Source organism: Diplotaxodon limnothrissa, linkage group LG19 (genome assembly GCF_057381915.1).
Source record: "Diplotaxodon limnothrissa isolate DT_005_m linkage group LG19, D_limnothrissa_male_GT1.1, whole genome shotgun sequence".
Lineage (NCBI taxonomy): Eukaryota > Metazoa > Chordata > Actinopteri > Cichliformes > Cichlidae > Diplotaxodon > Diplotaxodon limnothrissa.
In genome coordinates this window covers 18,848,312-18,864,550 of record NC_140614.1, presented here as the reverse complement: position 1 = coordinate 18,864,550, position 16,239 = coordinate 18,848,312, and the positions used below count along the sequence as shown (strand labels likewise).

At 41.0% G+C, this 16,239-nt stretch overlaps 1 protein-coding gene across 1 annotated transcript in view; it reads right to left on the bottom strand.

Moving 5' to 3' along the window:
• Positions 1-16,239, bottom strand: part of kif6 (kinesin family member 6) — a 76,992-nt gene that overhangs the window by 41,879 nt on the left and 18,874 nt on the right. The window contains exons 7-11 of the mRNA XM_085342468.1: positions 12,391-12,597; positions 10,446-10,589; positions 10,087-10,173; positions 4,123-4,226; positions 1,155-1,260 (exon numbers count right to left, since the gene is read on the bottom strand). Of these exons, the coding sequence (XP_085198594.1) occupies positions 1,155-1,260; positions 4,123-4,226; positions 10,087-10,173; positions 10,446-10,589; positions 12,391-12,597 (648 nt within the window). The remainder of the gene's footprint in view (positions 1-1,154; positions 1,261-4,122; positions 4,227-10,086; positions 10,174-10,445; positions 10,590-12,390; positions 12,598-16,239) is intronic.

Sequence of the window (16,239 nt, the reverse complement as noted above, 5' to 3'; positions counted from 1 at the left end):
ACAAACATGACAAAAAATAAATGATTAAATTTATGATGAATTCACTGAAAATCTGTTGCTCAAATCAAAAGAACCTAATTTTAAAAAAGACATTAACACCAGATTATAGGGCTGGTCGATATAACGATATATATTGGATGACGATATAAAAACGTCTATTGTTTCATTTCACGCTATCATTTGTTTCGCGGTGTCGCAAAATAAACTGTTTACGGCAATATTTTTTCATCGTTTTGATGGTCACTGTAGTGGCTATATTCATTTCTTAAAGTTCTCTCTTTCTTTTATATTTAATATAACCACACTACAGACAGACAAGCGCCTGTTTTTATGTGTTGTCGTTAGCAACAACAACGGTAAAACCATTGCATGTCCCCTTGTTCATATTCCACATAAACCTTTCACAATAAAGCTCAAGATCCTGTTGAGACTTTTCAAAATAAACTGAATCGCGTGACAGAGTATGCAGAGTATTTATGGATGAGAAGCAAAATAAACCTTAGACTCAGACGTTAGAACAGGCTTTTCCCTGCAGCACGCTGTGTAATAAATACTCACAAAGAAAACGGCGGCCGTTACAACTTGTCTAAAAATGTATAGTTTCATGCATCGGTTAAAACACTCGACTCCAGCTACACGACGCACAGGTGGAAACACACAAATCGAGCTGCCCGAGATTCACAGAATTTACAGAAAATGTAAAATTTTTGTGATTTATATCGTTATCGGGACAATAGATGTCTTAAATCGAGATATGAGATTTCGGTCATATCGCACAGCCCTACCCAATTAATGAAAATTGAAAAAAACTGTGTCTAACTGTCCCGTTCACCAGCTGAGGCGACTTAGCAGGACTGTGCAGATTCTCAGTCCTCCAAGTAATGGTAGTCTCACAGTGATTTTACCGAATAATACGGGTAATGACCGATGCCTTGTTTCACACCTTGGGTCATGTGACAAGGCACATGATCAATAATGGGTCAACAACACTCTTAAGGGACAATCCCCACTAGAGTTTAAAACTCTCCACCATTTGGTTTTAAAACTGAAGAAGCCTCTTGGATGAGAGGTGAGTGTCTTCACAAAACTTAAGTCCAGTCACTTTCTTTCCAAGCTCCTTAGACTGTACACATAGGTTACTGTGAATACATTACCTTTAGCAGGGAGAAGCAGTGCTGGATCTTTCTCATGTCTGGTCCCAGTGACAGTGTCACATCTGGATCGGGATCATCCAGATAAGCCTTAACGAGCTCCTCCAATCTAAACACGTGCACATAAACACACAGAGACCATCTAAGCAGTGCCACACTCCCTCTTATATTCTTCCTCACTCAGCACTTAAACAGTTAAGATATACATTTGAGTAGTTTAAAATGTGGGTCTGGTCAAAGAAAACTATTTACTTAAACTTGTGTTTCAGCTCCACTGGGCCGGACTGTTGATAAACTATCATTAAACGATAGTCCAAACATTAGTTCTTCAAGATCTGGAAGCGGCCACAGGAAAAGAGCAGGAGGCAAGTGCCCAAACCCATCCAATGTAGACACGACAGTGTGTGGTTTTTATTTTTTGTTCAACACAAGAACATGCAAGGTTTACATGATGAAGGACTTAAAACAAACGCAGCGGTCCTGTTTCAGGGTCCTGCAAGACATCAGTGGTTTCATGAACCTTAAGAATGCCCTTGGATGCAATGTTCAATACTTTGCAAGAGGAAAGAAATACACACTGGTATCGGAAACTTTCCAAGAAGTGGCTCAACTGTGTGTGATGTGAGCCGTTATCAAGCAAGTGTAGCAAACTAACACTGCTTGTTAAAACATTTACTTTGACTTTAGCTTGTATAGAAGTGGACTGACACAGAAGTGTCTTTTGGAAACACAAAAGCCCAGCAGTCCCGAGGATGTGTGTGCGTTTGGAACTGTGACAGTAAATAACCCAGGATATGTGCAATCGATCAGCGCAGGAAATGAGTGGGGACATCAAATAGAGAGGAAACGACAACAAAAAAACTCCAGCAAATGTGGTCATAATAGATACTATTAAAGATTCCCAGTGTGAGTTTGGCACAAACAGAGGCAAATCAAGGATAATCACCTGGGTAGAGAGGAAATAATAAAACGGGTGAACTGTGGGGGCGAAGGCATGGGAAATGCATCAGCATTTGAGGAGCAATCTGCCAAATCCTCCATGAAACCTCTGGTCTGAACCCTGGCCCTGCCCGACTGCCTGGGTCAGTCTGCCACTTGAGTACAGCAGCAGAAATAAAGCAGCGCTGGGAAACGCCATGAGATCTGGTTAAGCCGCACTGAGCAAGACTTCAATTCAGCACCAATGTGAAGCCAGCACCATAAGTTATATACGCACATTAGGCAGTCCCCAAATACTTATAAATCACCAGACATTTTTCCTTAAGAATCTGTGGGTTTGAGCTTTGCAAATACAAATTACAGTTCATAAAGTATACTCTGCACTTTTCTGTGTGTCTGAGGATCAACACAGCACTCTCTAGGTCTGAAAATGAAGGAAACGCTTCAGTGAAATGCAAAACGACTATCCCAACAGACCTCAATGTTAAATATTCAGCTTTACATCAGAAATAGACATGTTCACAGTTAACTACAGAAAATAGTTTGGTCTCCACTCCAATGATCAAATTAATAATTATAATAATAATTTGATTATAATATTAGGGGCTGATGAAACAATGAAATTGTTTGTTACTTAGCATTAATTAGCAGGTACCTGTACTTCTGTGTAGCACCTATACATACATGCCAACCCACCTGATTTTTCCGTGAGAATCCCGAATTTCAGTGCCCCTCCCGAAAATCTCCCAGCACCACGATTCTCCCAAATTTCTCCCGATTTTCTCCCGATTTTCCACTCAGACAACAAAATTGAAAAACTATATCCCAGATTGGCCCAGCCAATTCCAGTTTCCAACAATGGCTACTACTACTGCAGCTACTTAGCTCAATATTACTCTTTACTCTTTTACTTTTAGCGTATTTTCAGGCGAGAATGTAGCTGTGCAAACTTCAAATATCTGAGCCGACGAGAACAGCAAACTCCCAGCACATTGTTTTCAAATTCGGTCTTTCGCTACTCAGGTTAAACATGATATATAAGTCACTTAAATAACTTAAACATGTTATTGTTTGGCCTTTTTCAGTGTTTTATTTGTTCATGAGTAAATCGATTTGGCTGAGATTAAAGTTATTAGATTAGATTAGATAAAATAAAACTTTATTAATCCCTCAGGTGGGTTCCTCCGGGGTTTTCACACAGCTGAATAAACGTCAAACAGAAAACTGATTAAACAGAAGTGTGAGATGGTCGAAAATCTACGCCAGCGTCTGGTTATATTTTAGATAGTAAGGAGCAGACGGCAGAGTTTCACTTCACCGAAAGATCTCGTGATGTAATTCTGAAGGCTAGACCATCCAATTTCACCGTCACTCATTTCCAGTCTACCCAGCTTTCGGAGGACCTGGCCCACTTAGAGCGCGAAGGCCGGGTCCGGTCAGGTGGACGCAGCCTCTGAATTTGGACACCCCCGCTGTTTCCGGCCGGACAATGATAATGGTGTCATTTAACTTATTTTATCCGATAAATAAACATTGTAAAATTCAAGTGTTTTGTATATATATGTATATGTATACCACCCCCACAACAGCCCTTTTGAATGTCTCCCTAATTCTGAGGTCTCAAGGTTGGTAAGAATGCAGCTATACAGTTTGTTGATGCAGCTTGCAAACAAAACCGCTTAGTGTTTGCGCTTAACCTTCCACCCTCTAATCCAAATATGGTCATATCTGACTCAGTGAAACTAAATGGCACGAAGATTTTAACTAAGCACTAATTAGCAATATCTGTGTCTGTGTGATCTTCATCTGATCATCTTCTGGCACAGAAAACAACATGATGATGGTGATAACACTAATGCAGAACCCACATATCATTATGTGACGTCACACCGGCTACTTCCATCTTTTACATACAGTCTGTGGAGCTTGGATACACGTTTGAGCTGCTCTACATTCTTAGTTAACTCGAGAACAACATCTGACGATGCAACGATTAAAAGTACGAGGACTTTAAAAAGTAGAGGTGACGTACTTCTGGATCTCCTCTGGAGTTAGTCGGTCGTCTCTCTGCTCTCCAGTCACCATGGCCAGCTCCTCCTTAAGAGACAGGATCTCTCTTTTCAAACTTGCTATCAGCTGAAATACACACCATATACACAGAAAGTGGGGATTAATGCACACATTTGCAAGTACAGTACTCCACACAGACAGACGCTCATACACAAGCACGTGCAGACAGAAACTATCCAGCTGCTGCCAACTGATGAGACAATCCTGCTGAAAATAATCTTGCGGCTTATGTTGCTGATGCTTTCTGAGGTCAAACTTAAGTGATTCCAGACAAGTGGATACTCGAAGAAGAAAAATGCAGAAAGCAAAACACAAAATAGCATTAAACCTCAACGGTGGCTGTCTCTCCACACGTGTTTGGTAAGGACTCAGCAAGCCAACAGGCTGCTGGCTGTCCGGGTCTGGTTACTCTATATATACGTATAAAAAGAAAAGTATGACACCAAGCCCAGACACGGATTCTTAAATAAGTACTTAGATAGCCAGGTTTGGGAAAAAAATAGTTACAAGAAGAATTTATATTAATGTTTAAAAAATCATAAGCCTGAGAAACACTACTGATCAAAAAAGGTGTTTTTATTTAGAGCAAGAAGCCTCGTTCGAGTGATTTACACTGACAGCAGTATGCTTGTTTATCACTGAGAACCAAGGCTCCTAGAGAGATTTTTTTGATTAAAGAGGCTCAATAACAAAAGATAAAAGTGAATTCACCACCACAACCTTTACTCTCTGGAGATAAGTCTGCCTCTTTTGAAAGGCTCTATGCCTAAAGAGGTCAGTCTAAGCAGCCTCGTGTCAGTCTAGCAGAGGATTAACTGCCATCTGGCTACCTAACACGTAAAGGATTAGTCAGTCAGTGATCACAGATTTGGACACTGCTCATCTCATGGGACAGTGTCAGTTCAGCTTGGTTTCATGAATGTGTTAATGCTCTATTAACTCTGATTAATTCACTAAAACGCGAGATACCAGTGACTCTGGTGATACTGGGGATAATGGTATGATGAGACATGATTTGGTTAATCGTTTAAGGTCCTCTGAACTAATACTGCCAATCACCCACAAAAACATTTTAAACAGGAAATGTGCTTCTTATCCTTAAAGTGTCAGACTGATCAGGGAATTGGCTCCACACGAGGAAAAGATTTGTGTGCAGAAAGAGAACAAATTGTTACAACTTACAAAAGATTTTACTGCATGCTTGCATCATCTTAACACCAAAAGATAGATAAACATTTGACTCTGTGATACTTTGATCAGCAGCAAATTCATTTTTTATCCATTATGACCGTGTTTCTCTATAAAAGTAAAAAAAGAACCTCTACTTTGCAGATGTGTAATAATGCAATGACATGGGACCAATTCACCACAACAGTTACATTGTGCATAGGCAGTACAATATTAAACAGAGAGAAGAACACTAATCAGGTGATTTCCTATGAGCAGCACTTGGGGACAGTGGGAAGGAAAAACTCCTTTTAACAGGAAGAGCTCTCCAAAATAACCAGGTTGAAGGATGATGAGCAAGAGGTCAGAGGTGAGTCCAATTCTCATGTGCCACGACCTAACGTAAAGTGCTATGGTAAACTGAAAATGTAGATCCGGACAGCAAAAACATTGTGAATGACTGGCTCAATAATTTGGTATTTACACACTGGAAATCTGTTCAAAAAGAGGAAACAGTCCCAAAAGAGAAAAACAGAGACATGCAATTACATGTTAATGGTGGGGAAAATAGTCAAAGTCAATGGATCATGAAATTACTGAAATGAAGCCAAACCCACTGTAATAAAAATTTTACATAAATCCCCAAATGAAACAACACACTAAACCCTCTAAAAACACAAGTGGCCATTGTTCTTTTTGCTAAAACCCCCTTACTTAAGGGTAAATCCTACTTAAATATCTCAACAGCAAAGAGCAAAGGGAATAGAAATTAGCGACTGTGTGCAAGTGTTAGTCAGTGCCACTCCTGACACAGAACTGCTAAAGAGTTAAAGGTCAGTGAGAATTAAATCAAGGACAAAGGTCAGACTGAGTGTCAACCTCAAACTGAAAAGCCAAAGCAGCCAGACACTCGAACACAACTTGAGACGCTTCTGAAAAGAAACAGATCTGTTGTGTGTTTTTGGAAAGGCGTGACTTTGCTGTTTCAACCTCGATCACCCCACATCATCCCATCCCTGTATTTATTGTATGCTTTAACACCAAACACCACATCTGACCACTCTTCACCAGAGCCGCTCCCTGTATCTCCTTTTTGGAGCTCGTGGTCTGATGTAATTCTTCCAGCTGCATCCCCAAAAGCTGCCCACCAGTTGTTGGTCAGCAGAATTGCGCAGTCTATTTCAGAGCGCCAAGCCCACACTGGCACCACAGTTTCAGGGCAGGCTCTGAATAAAAACGGACTCAAACCATGTGACTGATGATGTCAGCAAACCCTATGGAAACCCAACAACACAAATCTGATGATAGAAGAAACATCTAGATGTTCATTTTCCCTCTTTCTCTCTACCTTTATGTCTGTCACAGTCTATATACTGACAAACACAATTAACTTTGAAACATTAAACAGGCCTAACTTTAAATTATACCTCCTCTTCTTGAAAACATACCCTCTATCCTGTGCACATAACCACCCACACTAAAGTGTAAGCACTGCAGTATAACCCGCAATATAACCACAGGTTACACCTTAAAAATGTATATGTGCAGCGTTATGCAGTATGCCACTCACAAACATGCTGCTATTATGGGGCCTCTTTTATAAAGGAAGATTAGGCAAAATTTCCCATTACAACTAACTGTGTGCTAGGTTTTCATCCTCCACAACAAAATGCGAACACATGGGCTGAATTTCTTGTGTCATATGGCACTACTTTGGTATTACAGACTAAAACAAGAAGCACTGCACTGAACCAGTGATTCCCAAGCAGGAGTACGAGTAACCCAAGGGGTATACTACTAAAGCACCAACTTGGGGTACAGCTAATCAGAGCTGTCTTTTAAAGCTGGATGTTGTTTGCGTTTTTGTGAATACTGGCTTTAAGTTTAAGAGGGCCCCTAAGTTAACCTCTGCACAAATGCATAACCTCAAGCCAACATTTTTAACCCTTTTAAGAATTAAAGAAATATAAATAATGGGAGCATTAACACATAAATGCATCAGTGCGATGTGACTGTTACAATAGCTGCTGACAATCTCCACTGATGAATGCAGATTGGGATCAGCCGGGTCTAATTGAAGGATTAACGCCAACATCAGTGCTCTTAGAGGAACTAACCGATGCAGCCTTATATGGTGCGGCCACTGTGGCTGACTTAATCATCATCACAGGTCACTTTCAACACCTCATTCTTTGCCTGTCAGTGAGAGACGTGTTCAGTGTTTTGTCTGGTCTGGCTGGTTTCCTGCTCCTCAGGATTTGAAGCCTGCAGGCTACAGTATAGGACCAGGACCAGACAAATCATTGTGAAAAGCAAACTTCAGGTTTTAAATCACCAAAGCCAGCGACTCCAAGACACAGTGCGCCTTCAGACGGGGCAGGCCAAAAATTGGAGTCAGTGTGTCCCCCCCAAACCACAATAAATGACATCACTCTATTCTGCATGCTGCGCTGCTGCTTGCTTTGCATTTTCCTCAGTAAACTGGGCCGAGAGATAGATGAGACAGAAGCAATGAACATAAAATGAGAAATACACTAAAAATCCATAAACAGAGACAAGAGGTTTGCCCATGGAGGTTGGGTTTGCCTGGAGCTGTAACTGTGCCGGACCCGACTGGGAGCAGCCAGACACTGTCACAATTACTGAGCCGGCCGCAGACTCTCTTAAAAATACCTCTGTGGGGTTTGCAAGTGGCCAGCCAACTCTTAGCAGCAGCAGTAATACAGTAGCTGTCGATAGGTTGGGAGCAGAGGAAGTATATACAGGAGTGATGACTCGCTACCATATATCTGCCCATTAGGCCTTTTTAACAACTACCAGGTTTGCAAACTGCAACAGTGGAAGGTGTGACAGGTATTCCAAAGTATCTAGTATAACTAGAATTACTATTTTGTTACTGTTTTTGAGAATTTAAATAAATTATTTCTGTGAGGCAAAGAGTAGCTTTGTTAAGAACAGTGTTATATAGTTTACCACAAATAGTGAAGGAGGGGCATCGTGCCAGAGGTTAACCTGGCTGTGATTATGTGATTTCCTATTATTAGTGAATGAAATAACAACAAAAAAGCCCCCAAGAGCTCAAAGCAGTCTCTAGGCTGCATTACCTTTTAAGCTAATAGTTGTTATGATCCTGGGTCGGTGATCCAGCATTTTGGTTTTTTGTGTTATCATTGAGCTTTGTTTTCTTCTAGGTTTTGACTGATAGGTTGATGGTTTGTTTTGTATTTCTAGTTCTCAGGTCCCTGTTTTCTGTCCCCTCTGTGTAGTTTCAAGTCTGTGCCCTTGAGCCAGGTGTATTTCTTGTTTTATTGTGAAGGTCCGTGTCTTATGTCAGTGTGTTGACTTTGCGTTTCCTCGTGTCTCCTTAGGTCTAATTTCTTCCGGCTGTGTTCCCACCTGTTCCTCGTACCCTCATGTTCTTGCCTGTGTATTTATAGCAGGTGTCCCCAATCCCAGTCCACGAGGGCCGGTGTCCCTGCAGGTTTTACATTTCACCCTGGGTCAACACACCTGAATCATATGATTAGTTCATTACCAGGCCTCTGGAGAATTACAAGACATGTTGAGAAGGTAATTTATCCATTTAAATCAGCTGTGATGGATCAAGGACACATCTAAAACCTGCAGGGACACCGGCCCTCGTGGACTGGGATTGGGGACCCCTGATTTATAGTGTCCACTGTAAGGCACTCCTCTCCTCCTGATGAGCCCTGTTTTTTTGTTAGTTTTTGTCCTGTGTTGCTACTTATTTGTGTAGAGTTTATATCCCCTGTAGGCTTTGTTATTATAAGTAAATTAAATGAACTGTTATCAGGTATGTGATTAATGAGTGTATTTTAGGGATGAGGTTAGGGTTAGGGCTGAAATACATAGCTGGATTGTGTATTACCGCGGGACTGTCATTCTACTAGATTTCATCCATAACCCGGCATGTAGCATAAGAACGCGGACGGTCACCTTTCACGTTCCTCAGGAACGCCGCGGGACTTGACAAATCGTCAGTATATAATGCCTCGGGAGTGAGAACGGGCTGCCACTCTACACCCCTACAAGTTTTAATCAGAATTTATTCAAAACTTCCTGAGGTATTGCTTATTCCTTGCTAAATTAATAATTACCAGTACCACCCCTGAAAAAGTATTATTAGTTAATCCCAAATATATAGATACCAAATAAAAATAATGATGTTCAGCCGACTACCCACTCTTGGTTTAAAAAAAAAAAGTCTCCTCATAACTACATCTGGGGAAACACTACTCAGTGAGGAGTGCAATGTGTAATTTCTGCTTCCTTGCATGACTGTGTGAAGGACATATGTATACACCAGCTGAATATTTTCTCAAGAGGCTGGGAATTATTGGGAGAGAATATGCCATAACAGAATTGGAGGCATGTAAACAAGACAGAGAGAGATTGCAAACAGGACGTGTGAGCAGTCTAAATATCACAAGATGGACGGGCGTCCACATGTTGAGGGTGGAAAACGGCTTCTTTCAGACTGACTGTGTCACAATGGAAAAACTAACTTGGTGCTGGAAACCCAAAGAGGACACTTAAGCACATGGTGGGTTACACTTAGTTTAGAAACTGGATTCTCACTGCCGTTCATTTGCCGATCAATTTAAGGTCTGGAAGCTTAAGGGAGGGTCTGGCCAAAATAAAACGGCACATTAAGTCATGGATCTGTGGTGTGATTGTGCAGCTCAGCGTCAGAATTCCGAGGGCCTGGCGAAGCAGCGAGAGCGTCTGATTGTCTCACCAGCGCAGGATCCAGTTCTTCGTTCAGTATCGCCTCGTTCTTGATGACAGCCACACGTTGTGCGAAGCGACACGTCGAGATGGACTCCTGAGGAAAATAGTTTGAAAAATCTGTCAGTGATCTGATCTGTCAATAGGAGGGGGAAAAATGAATACCCCTGATTACACCATAATTTAGTAATCATGTGATACTGTACATTTCCTCAAAGGAATGCATGCAGAGACTCAACAAAGGTAACAACAGTTTCTCTACGAAGCCCACCGACAAAAGTAGTGTCCTAAAACTACAATAAAGTATTGTTTTTTGAGGGAATCTAAGAGACTTGTGTCTGAACATGTCCTCATTGTAACCATGCTTACCTCGAGGTTCCTTCTCTCAACTGCCATAGTGGCAATCATGGTGGTCATGCAGTTGCCCCCAAGACTGTCCCTCAGAACAGACGTTAACATGGAGTTTCTGTAGGGAATATGGGAACGATTCTTCTCTGACAGTGCTATGATGACCTGAGGAAGAGAAAAGTGCTGACATGACTGAGAAATACCACGCAAACCAGGGAAAAGTTGGCACACGGCTCATGATTCAAAAGGCTGCCATTATTTTTGCATTATTTCTACAGTGTTAATCACATCTTCACTACATGAGACCTTTCTATCTGTACGCTGCTTACAGAATTCTACTGGCCAATCAGATATACATCTGTATGAAGAGCCGACGAGGGACGAACTGCAAAACAAAAAGCTTGAAAACAAAAATCGGGCATTCTCAGCCAACAGTTTAGCTTTTTAATATGTAGACTGGAAATGTCCACGCCCAAATCCTACAAATATGGGCCAGAGACTAAAAGACTACATACACAGAAAAAGGGTAAGAGTCATGTGTTGAGTAGCATTGTTGGGTTTATTACCAATGGGCTTAAAAAGCTTAAAAATTAAGCCACTGATGAAGTGGCAAAAATTGCAGTTTTTCTAATGGCCACTTGAAGCTGGCTCCAAAATCCCTTTAGACTTTCATGTTAAGATTTCCAACTTTACAGCATTAAAGAGCCTATTTAAAGCCTGGCCTCTTTTTTGACCTCTATGGATACGTTTTAACATTTGCAAGTGAATATTATTTATAACTGCTTAACATGGATAACTGAGATAGGTGTGCTGACACAGTCTGCCACCCTTCATCCATTAGTTTGGCCATTAAACTACATCTTTACACAGTGTTTGTGTGTGTGTGTGTGTGTGTGTGTGTGTGTGTGTGTGTGTGTGTGTGTTTGTGTGTGTGTGCGTGTGTGTGCAGTTGATGCCATTTGGAGCATTTTCAATGGCTTATCTGTGGTATATAGCAGCGGTCTCCAACCTTTTTTGCGCCACGGACCGGTTTATGCCCGACAATATTTTCATGGACCGGCCTTTAAGGTGTTGCGGATAAATACAACAAAATAAAACTAGTACCGGTACTGAAAAAAAGAAAATTTATTCATAACACACGTGAAAAGACCAAGGAAAACCGAGTAAACAATAAAAACAATAACAAAATAACGCTGAAAACCGATAAAAACCCTGAAAACTATACATTTCACACCTGAGCCTCAACTCTCGCTGCCCGGTACCAAACGACTCACGGACCGGTACCGGTCCGAGGCCCGGGGATTGGGGACCGCTGGTATAGCGCATCCAAGCAGTCTATGCTTCAGTTTAGTGAGTAAAATTCAACCATTTTATTAGTCCTTTATTTGTTACCTGTTACTCAATATGTGTGTCTGCGCATTGCATCTGTTCAGTTTATGAATGCAGTTTGCTAACCAAACTGCCTCCATTCTCAACAATGTAATGAATTGTACATCAATTGTTACTCTTTAAAAAAGCAATATTCTACACTACTTATTTACTCGATGTAGAAAGTAATTTATTTCTCTACTAGTTTTGCAGTACTCTGCAAAATCTCCAGGGATAAACTGTCAACCTGGCGGAGTGTGCACGATATCATAGGAAACACACTGCAGCCACTCTCAGTATATGAGTGCACAGTGTCTTTGAGTCAGCCCAGGGCTTCAAAACGGGCCTTCACAAATCAGTGGGAGATTTCACAGTGGCTATTTCCATCTTTTTTTATCCAGTCAATGTTATTAACTCACAGGGAGTAGTACAAATGAAGCAACTGAAGTCCTTGGGGAAAGAGCTAAATTTCTGTTTGGTATCAGTAACAAGAAAACAAACATTAAACCAACTGATAGATTATATCTTTACACTAAACATGTTTTTTTTTTTTATTCTAATCTGTATTAATATATAACAAAGAAAAAAAAGAGCCTACCTGTTCCAGGTAATGGAGAGAGAGGTTGATATACTTTGCATCGGTGAGCAGCTGCCCATTTAAACCAGTCTTGCTAACTCGGTCCGATCCTGCCAGATCCACCAGGTGGAGCTTGGATCGCCGCAGGGTGGCTGAACCAGGTTCACGCCTGCATAGGTGCACAGTGAATATACAGTGGGAACGAGTGGACGCCTGGTTCATGGGAGTCTGAGGATGACAAAAGTGGTCAAGTGACAAGAACAGATTTTAAAATAATGTTGCAGTTGCAGGTTTGTGAGAGAGTAATAATCCTGAATCCTGATAAACTGGCACACGTGGTGAAACCAGAAAAACAAAGGGGGGAATTAATTCTTCATTTCTGGTATTTTCCAATTCAAACAACAACAAAAAAACACGTTCCCTTTGATTCTTATTTTTTTCTTGTTCCCACTCATTTATAGATCAAAGTCACAGCATGTGCAACCAATGCGCGGTGAACACATGGTAGCGGCTTGACAAAAGCTGAGGCTGATTTTCAGAAGGCCACTGGAACAGCAGAAAGCAGGTTGAGACCAGAAGGAAACAGAAATAGAGCATGAGTCACTCTGCACAAACAAGTTTTATTAACTAGAGGAGGATGAGGGCTTTGCTGACAGAATAAACGGAGGAAATGGACATTCACTGACATAGCGCTGAGCATGCACTTCTTGCAGTTTGAACACATGATGCAGGTTTTATTAAGCAGCTTTTAATTAGAAAGGAGGTGTCATCTCATCTTGTAACTCTCAGTCATCTAAGATATTGACATGAGCCACTTTTTCTCACTGCTAAAAAAGATCACCATAGACAGTCTAAAAAAGCTGCTCTGACTCTGACTTACTCTCGGCATAAAAGTGCCAACACCTGACTGTTAGGGTCATGACTAGAGATGGACCGATCCGATATTACGTATCGGTATCGGTCCGATACTGACCTAAATTACTGGATCGGATATCGGAGAAAAATAAAAAAATGTAATCCGATCCATTAAATATCACGAAAGCACCTCACAAAACTTGCAACACGCCGTAACTCACCTCAGAACGTTAGCACATCGGAGCAGTGTGGTCACGTGATAGAGCGGCTGTGGCATGCAGGACCTGTCGGTGGTCTGGATAGCATGTGGAGCTTCGCTAGCAACCCGGCATTTCATCTCCGACAAAGTTATCCCCGAGAGAAGTAAAGCAAGTGTGTAAGTCCATCTCTGAATGTTTGTAAAGCATTCCTGCGTTAAGCTTAACAAACGATATATGGAGCGACTGCCTCTTCTTGCTGCTACTTCAATCATGAAACTGCTTAACGATCAGCTGATCGGCTTTTCTGTCGCCAGTCGTGTCTCTAGTTTGTTTTTGGCCCACTTTGCACCAGAAAGAGGAAACCAGCGGCTGAACAACAGCAGCACGTTTAAGCTTGATCAGCTGTTGTTAGAATGTATTTAATATTACTTTCTACTCCAGGATCTTTTTCTACGTAGCTGACGCTGGTAACTGTGCAGGGGCGGATCTAGCAAAGTTTAGCCAGGGGGGCCGATAGGGCATTAACAGGGAAAAGGGGGCACAAAGACATACTTTTCTTTCTTATTCTCATTTAAAATGTCTAGCTTTTAATAAATAATTATCTGACACCCAAAGTTTTAATTTGATGTAAAATGAATAGAAGTCAATTACTGTATATAGTAACTATTAAGTCTAATATACCCTAGTAAGCTATAGTACTTTTTCCTTTGGGAAGGTACCATCTGTGCAGTCTGCAATTTTGTTGAAGAAAGATGTTGAATCTATTTAATATTTCTTGAAAAATAATTGATTTCTGTGCATTTTTTTTCACACTGCATCAAATTAAGGTTGATTACGTCGATTAAGCATCATGAGGTGGCGCGTGAGGGGTGGTTCCCTATTTTTTATTTATTTATTTATTTTTGTTGTTGCTGGGAGTTGGAGCCCTATTAGTTAGGTTGCTTAATATTTATGCTAAGTACTCTTTAAAATACCAGAATAGGGAGGATGGTGTAGGTTTAAGTTTATTAGATTGATCAGTATTGCTGAACTATGAAATTTTTTTTTTTTGCATACAGGTATAACAGAATAGCTTTAGTGTAGTTGTTGTTTTAAACTTGAGTATGAACTTATACAAAATGCAGCAAGATATTTAAAAAACAGTTTTGTTGATTAAAAAACACTATATCGGATTCATATCGGTATCGGCAGATATTCAAATTTATGATATCGGTATCGGTATCGGACATAAAAAAGTGGTATCGTGCCATCTCTAGTCATGACAGCTAGTGACAGATCTTTCACTATCTTAACCCTCTGCTGTCATCCCTTTCCTCAGTGCAAATTCCCTTCACTCTACACATGTCTATCTTTTCTCCATATTGTATCCCCAAAGTAACGTGAGGCAGCTCTTATATGTTGAGCTGGGATCGCATTTCTAATAGTTTTGCATAATGGGTCAAGGTTGGGGATAGTGTGTCCATGCTAAATTAGAGAATTTACTTCAGGAACCCTTTTCCATCTGTAGTCTTGTGGATATGGATATATGTTGTGGGACCTACCATGTAGACAGATGGAAAACTTGAGGTGGAAAACAGAGCAGTGATGTAAATGATAAGTAAGGATGATTATTAAATCAGAAAAAGCAAGACAGGGAGAAGCTGGCACAAGGGAGGCTTGCAGAAGCACAGCAAGCTAAAGATGTTTAAATATAGAAAGCATAAATGCTCAGGTTATATCCTGTCTTTTGCCCTGTGGCATTTGGAATGGGCTTCAGCCCCCCTTCCCGACAGGAGGGAAATGGATTGATGATAGGATGGATGAATGAACAGATGGATCATAGTTCCAGAAGTCATAGAGTAACTTAGCATATAAGCATGCAGGCACACTGGGGACACAATGGATATTAATAGTTATAAACAATGTGTCCACAGGGGAAAGTATCCCTATTCAAAACATATAAACTATGGAGTAACATCAGTAAAGTACAAGTTGTCCTCAATGGAGTCATGTCCTTTATTCTCACACATGCAGACCTTATGATAACCTCACACTAACCACACACAGTGTCGCAGGGGATCAACAGAAAGTGGTGCTACAAACTGCTAAATATATAGAGTTTGCTGATCCAAAATACTGAGAGGGAAGCTGAAATTTGGCTATTTGTGTACAAACATGTAAATAATTTTGATTCTGATTGGATTCTATTCTGGTTCTATGCACCCAGCTCACCCCCATAAGTTGGAGGGGAAATCTGAGAGAAGAGGAGAGGTCTAAGTCCGACATCAATGTGAAGCCGAAACAGAAAAGAGAAAATGAGAGGAAACCTTTCCTTGTGAAGCTAAGGTGTGTTTTTTTTTTTTAAGTCCTGTTCAATAAAGTTGTGGAGGGGATTGTAAAGTCTCAAACCGAGTGAGCTCACTGCCTGCGGAGTGCGATGTGATCCGATGTGTCATCTATTAGCCACATGGCTGGGAGTAACAGAAGAAAGAAAGCATTGCTTTATTGGAGGGTCTGCATGGAGCAAGGACTTGATTCTGGCAGAGACCATTTGACCATGTGGAGGGTTCTTTGTTTGCTTCAGGCTCAAGAGAAACCTTCCTGTGATGAAGTCCCAAAGAGGACGAGTCAACAAAAGTCTGAATGTGGGTGGACAGCGGTGGGGTCTCCCCTGCTGCACATCGCAACCCTTTAAAAGTTTTATAATGAGACTTCTGAGAATGTGTTTGCACTGAAATATCCCTGAAGGTTTCACAGCAATTGACATAGGAAGCGTGTCAACCAAACAGATGCAAAACAAATGTAATATTGTTCAGGGTCCGGGCTCTGACACTGA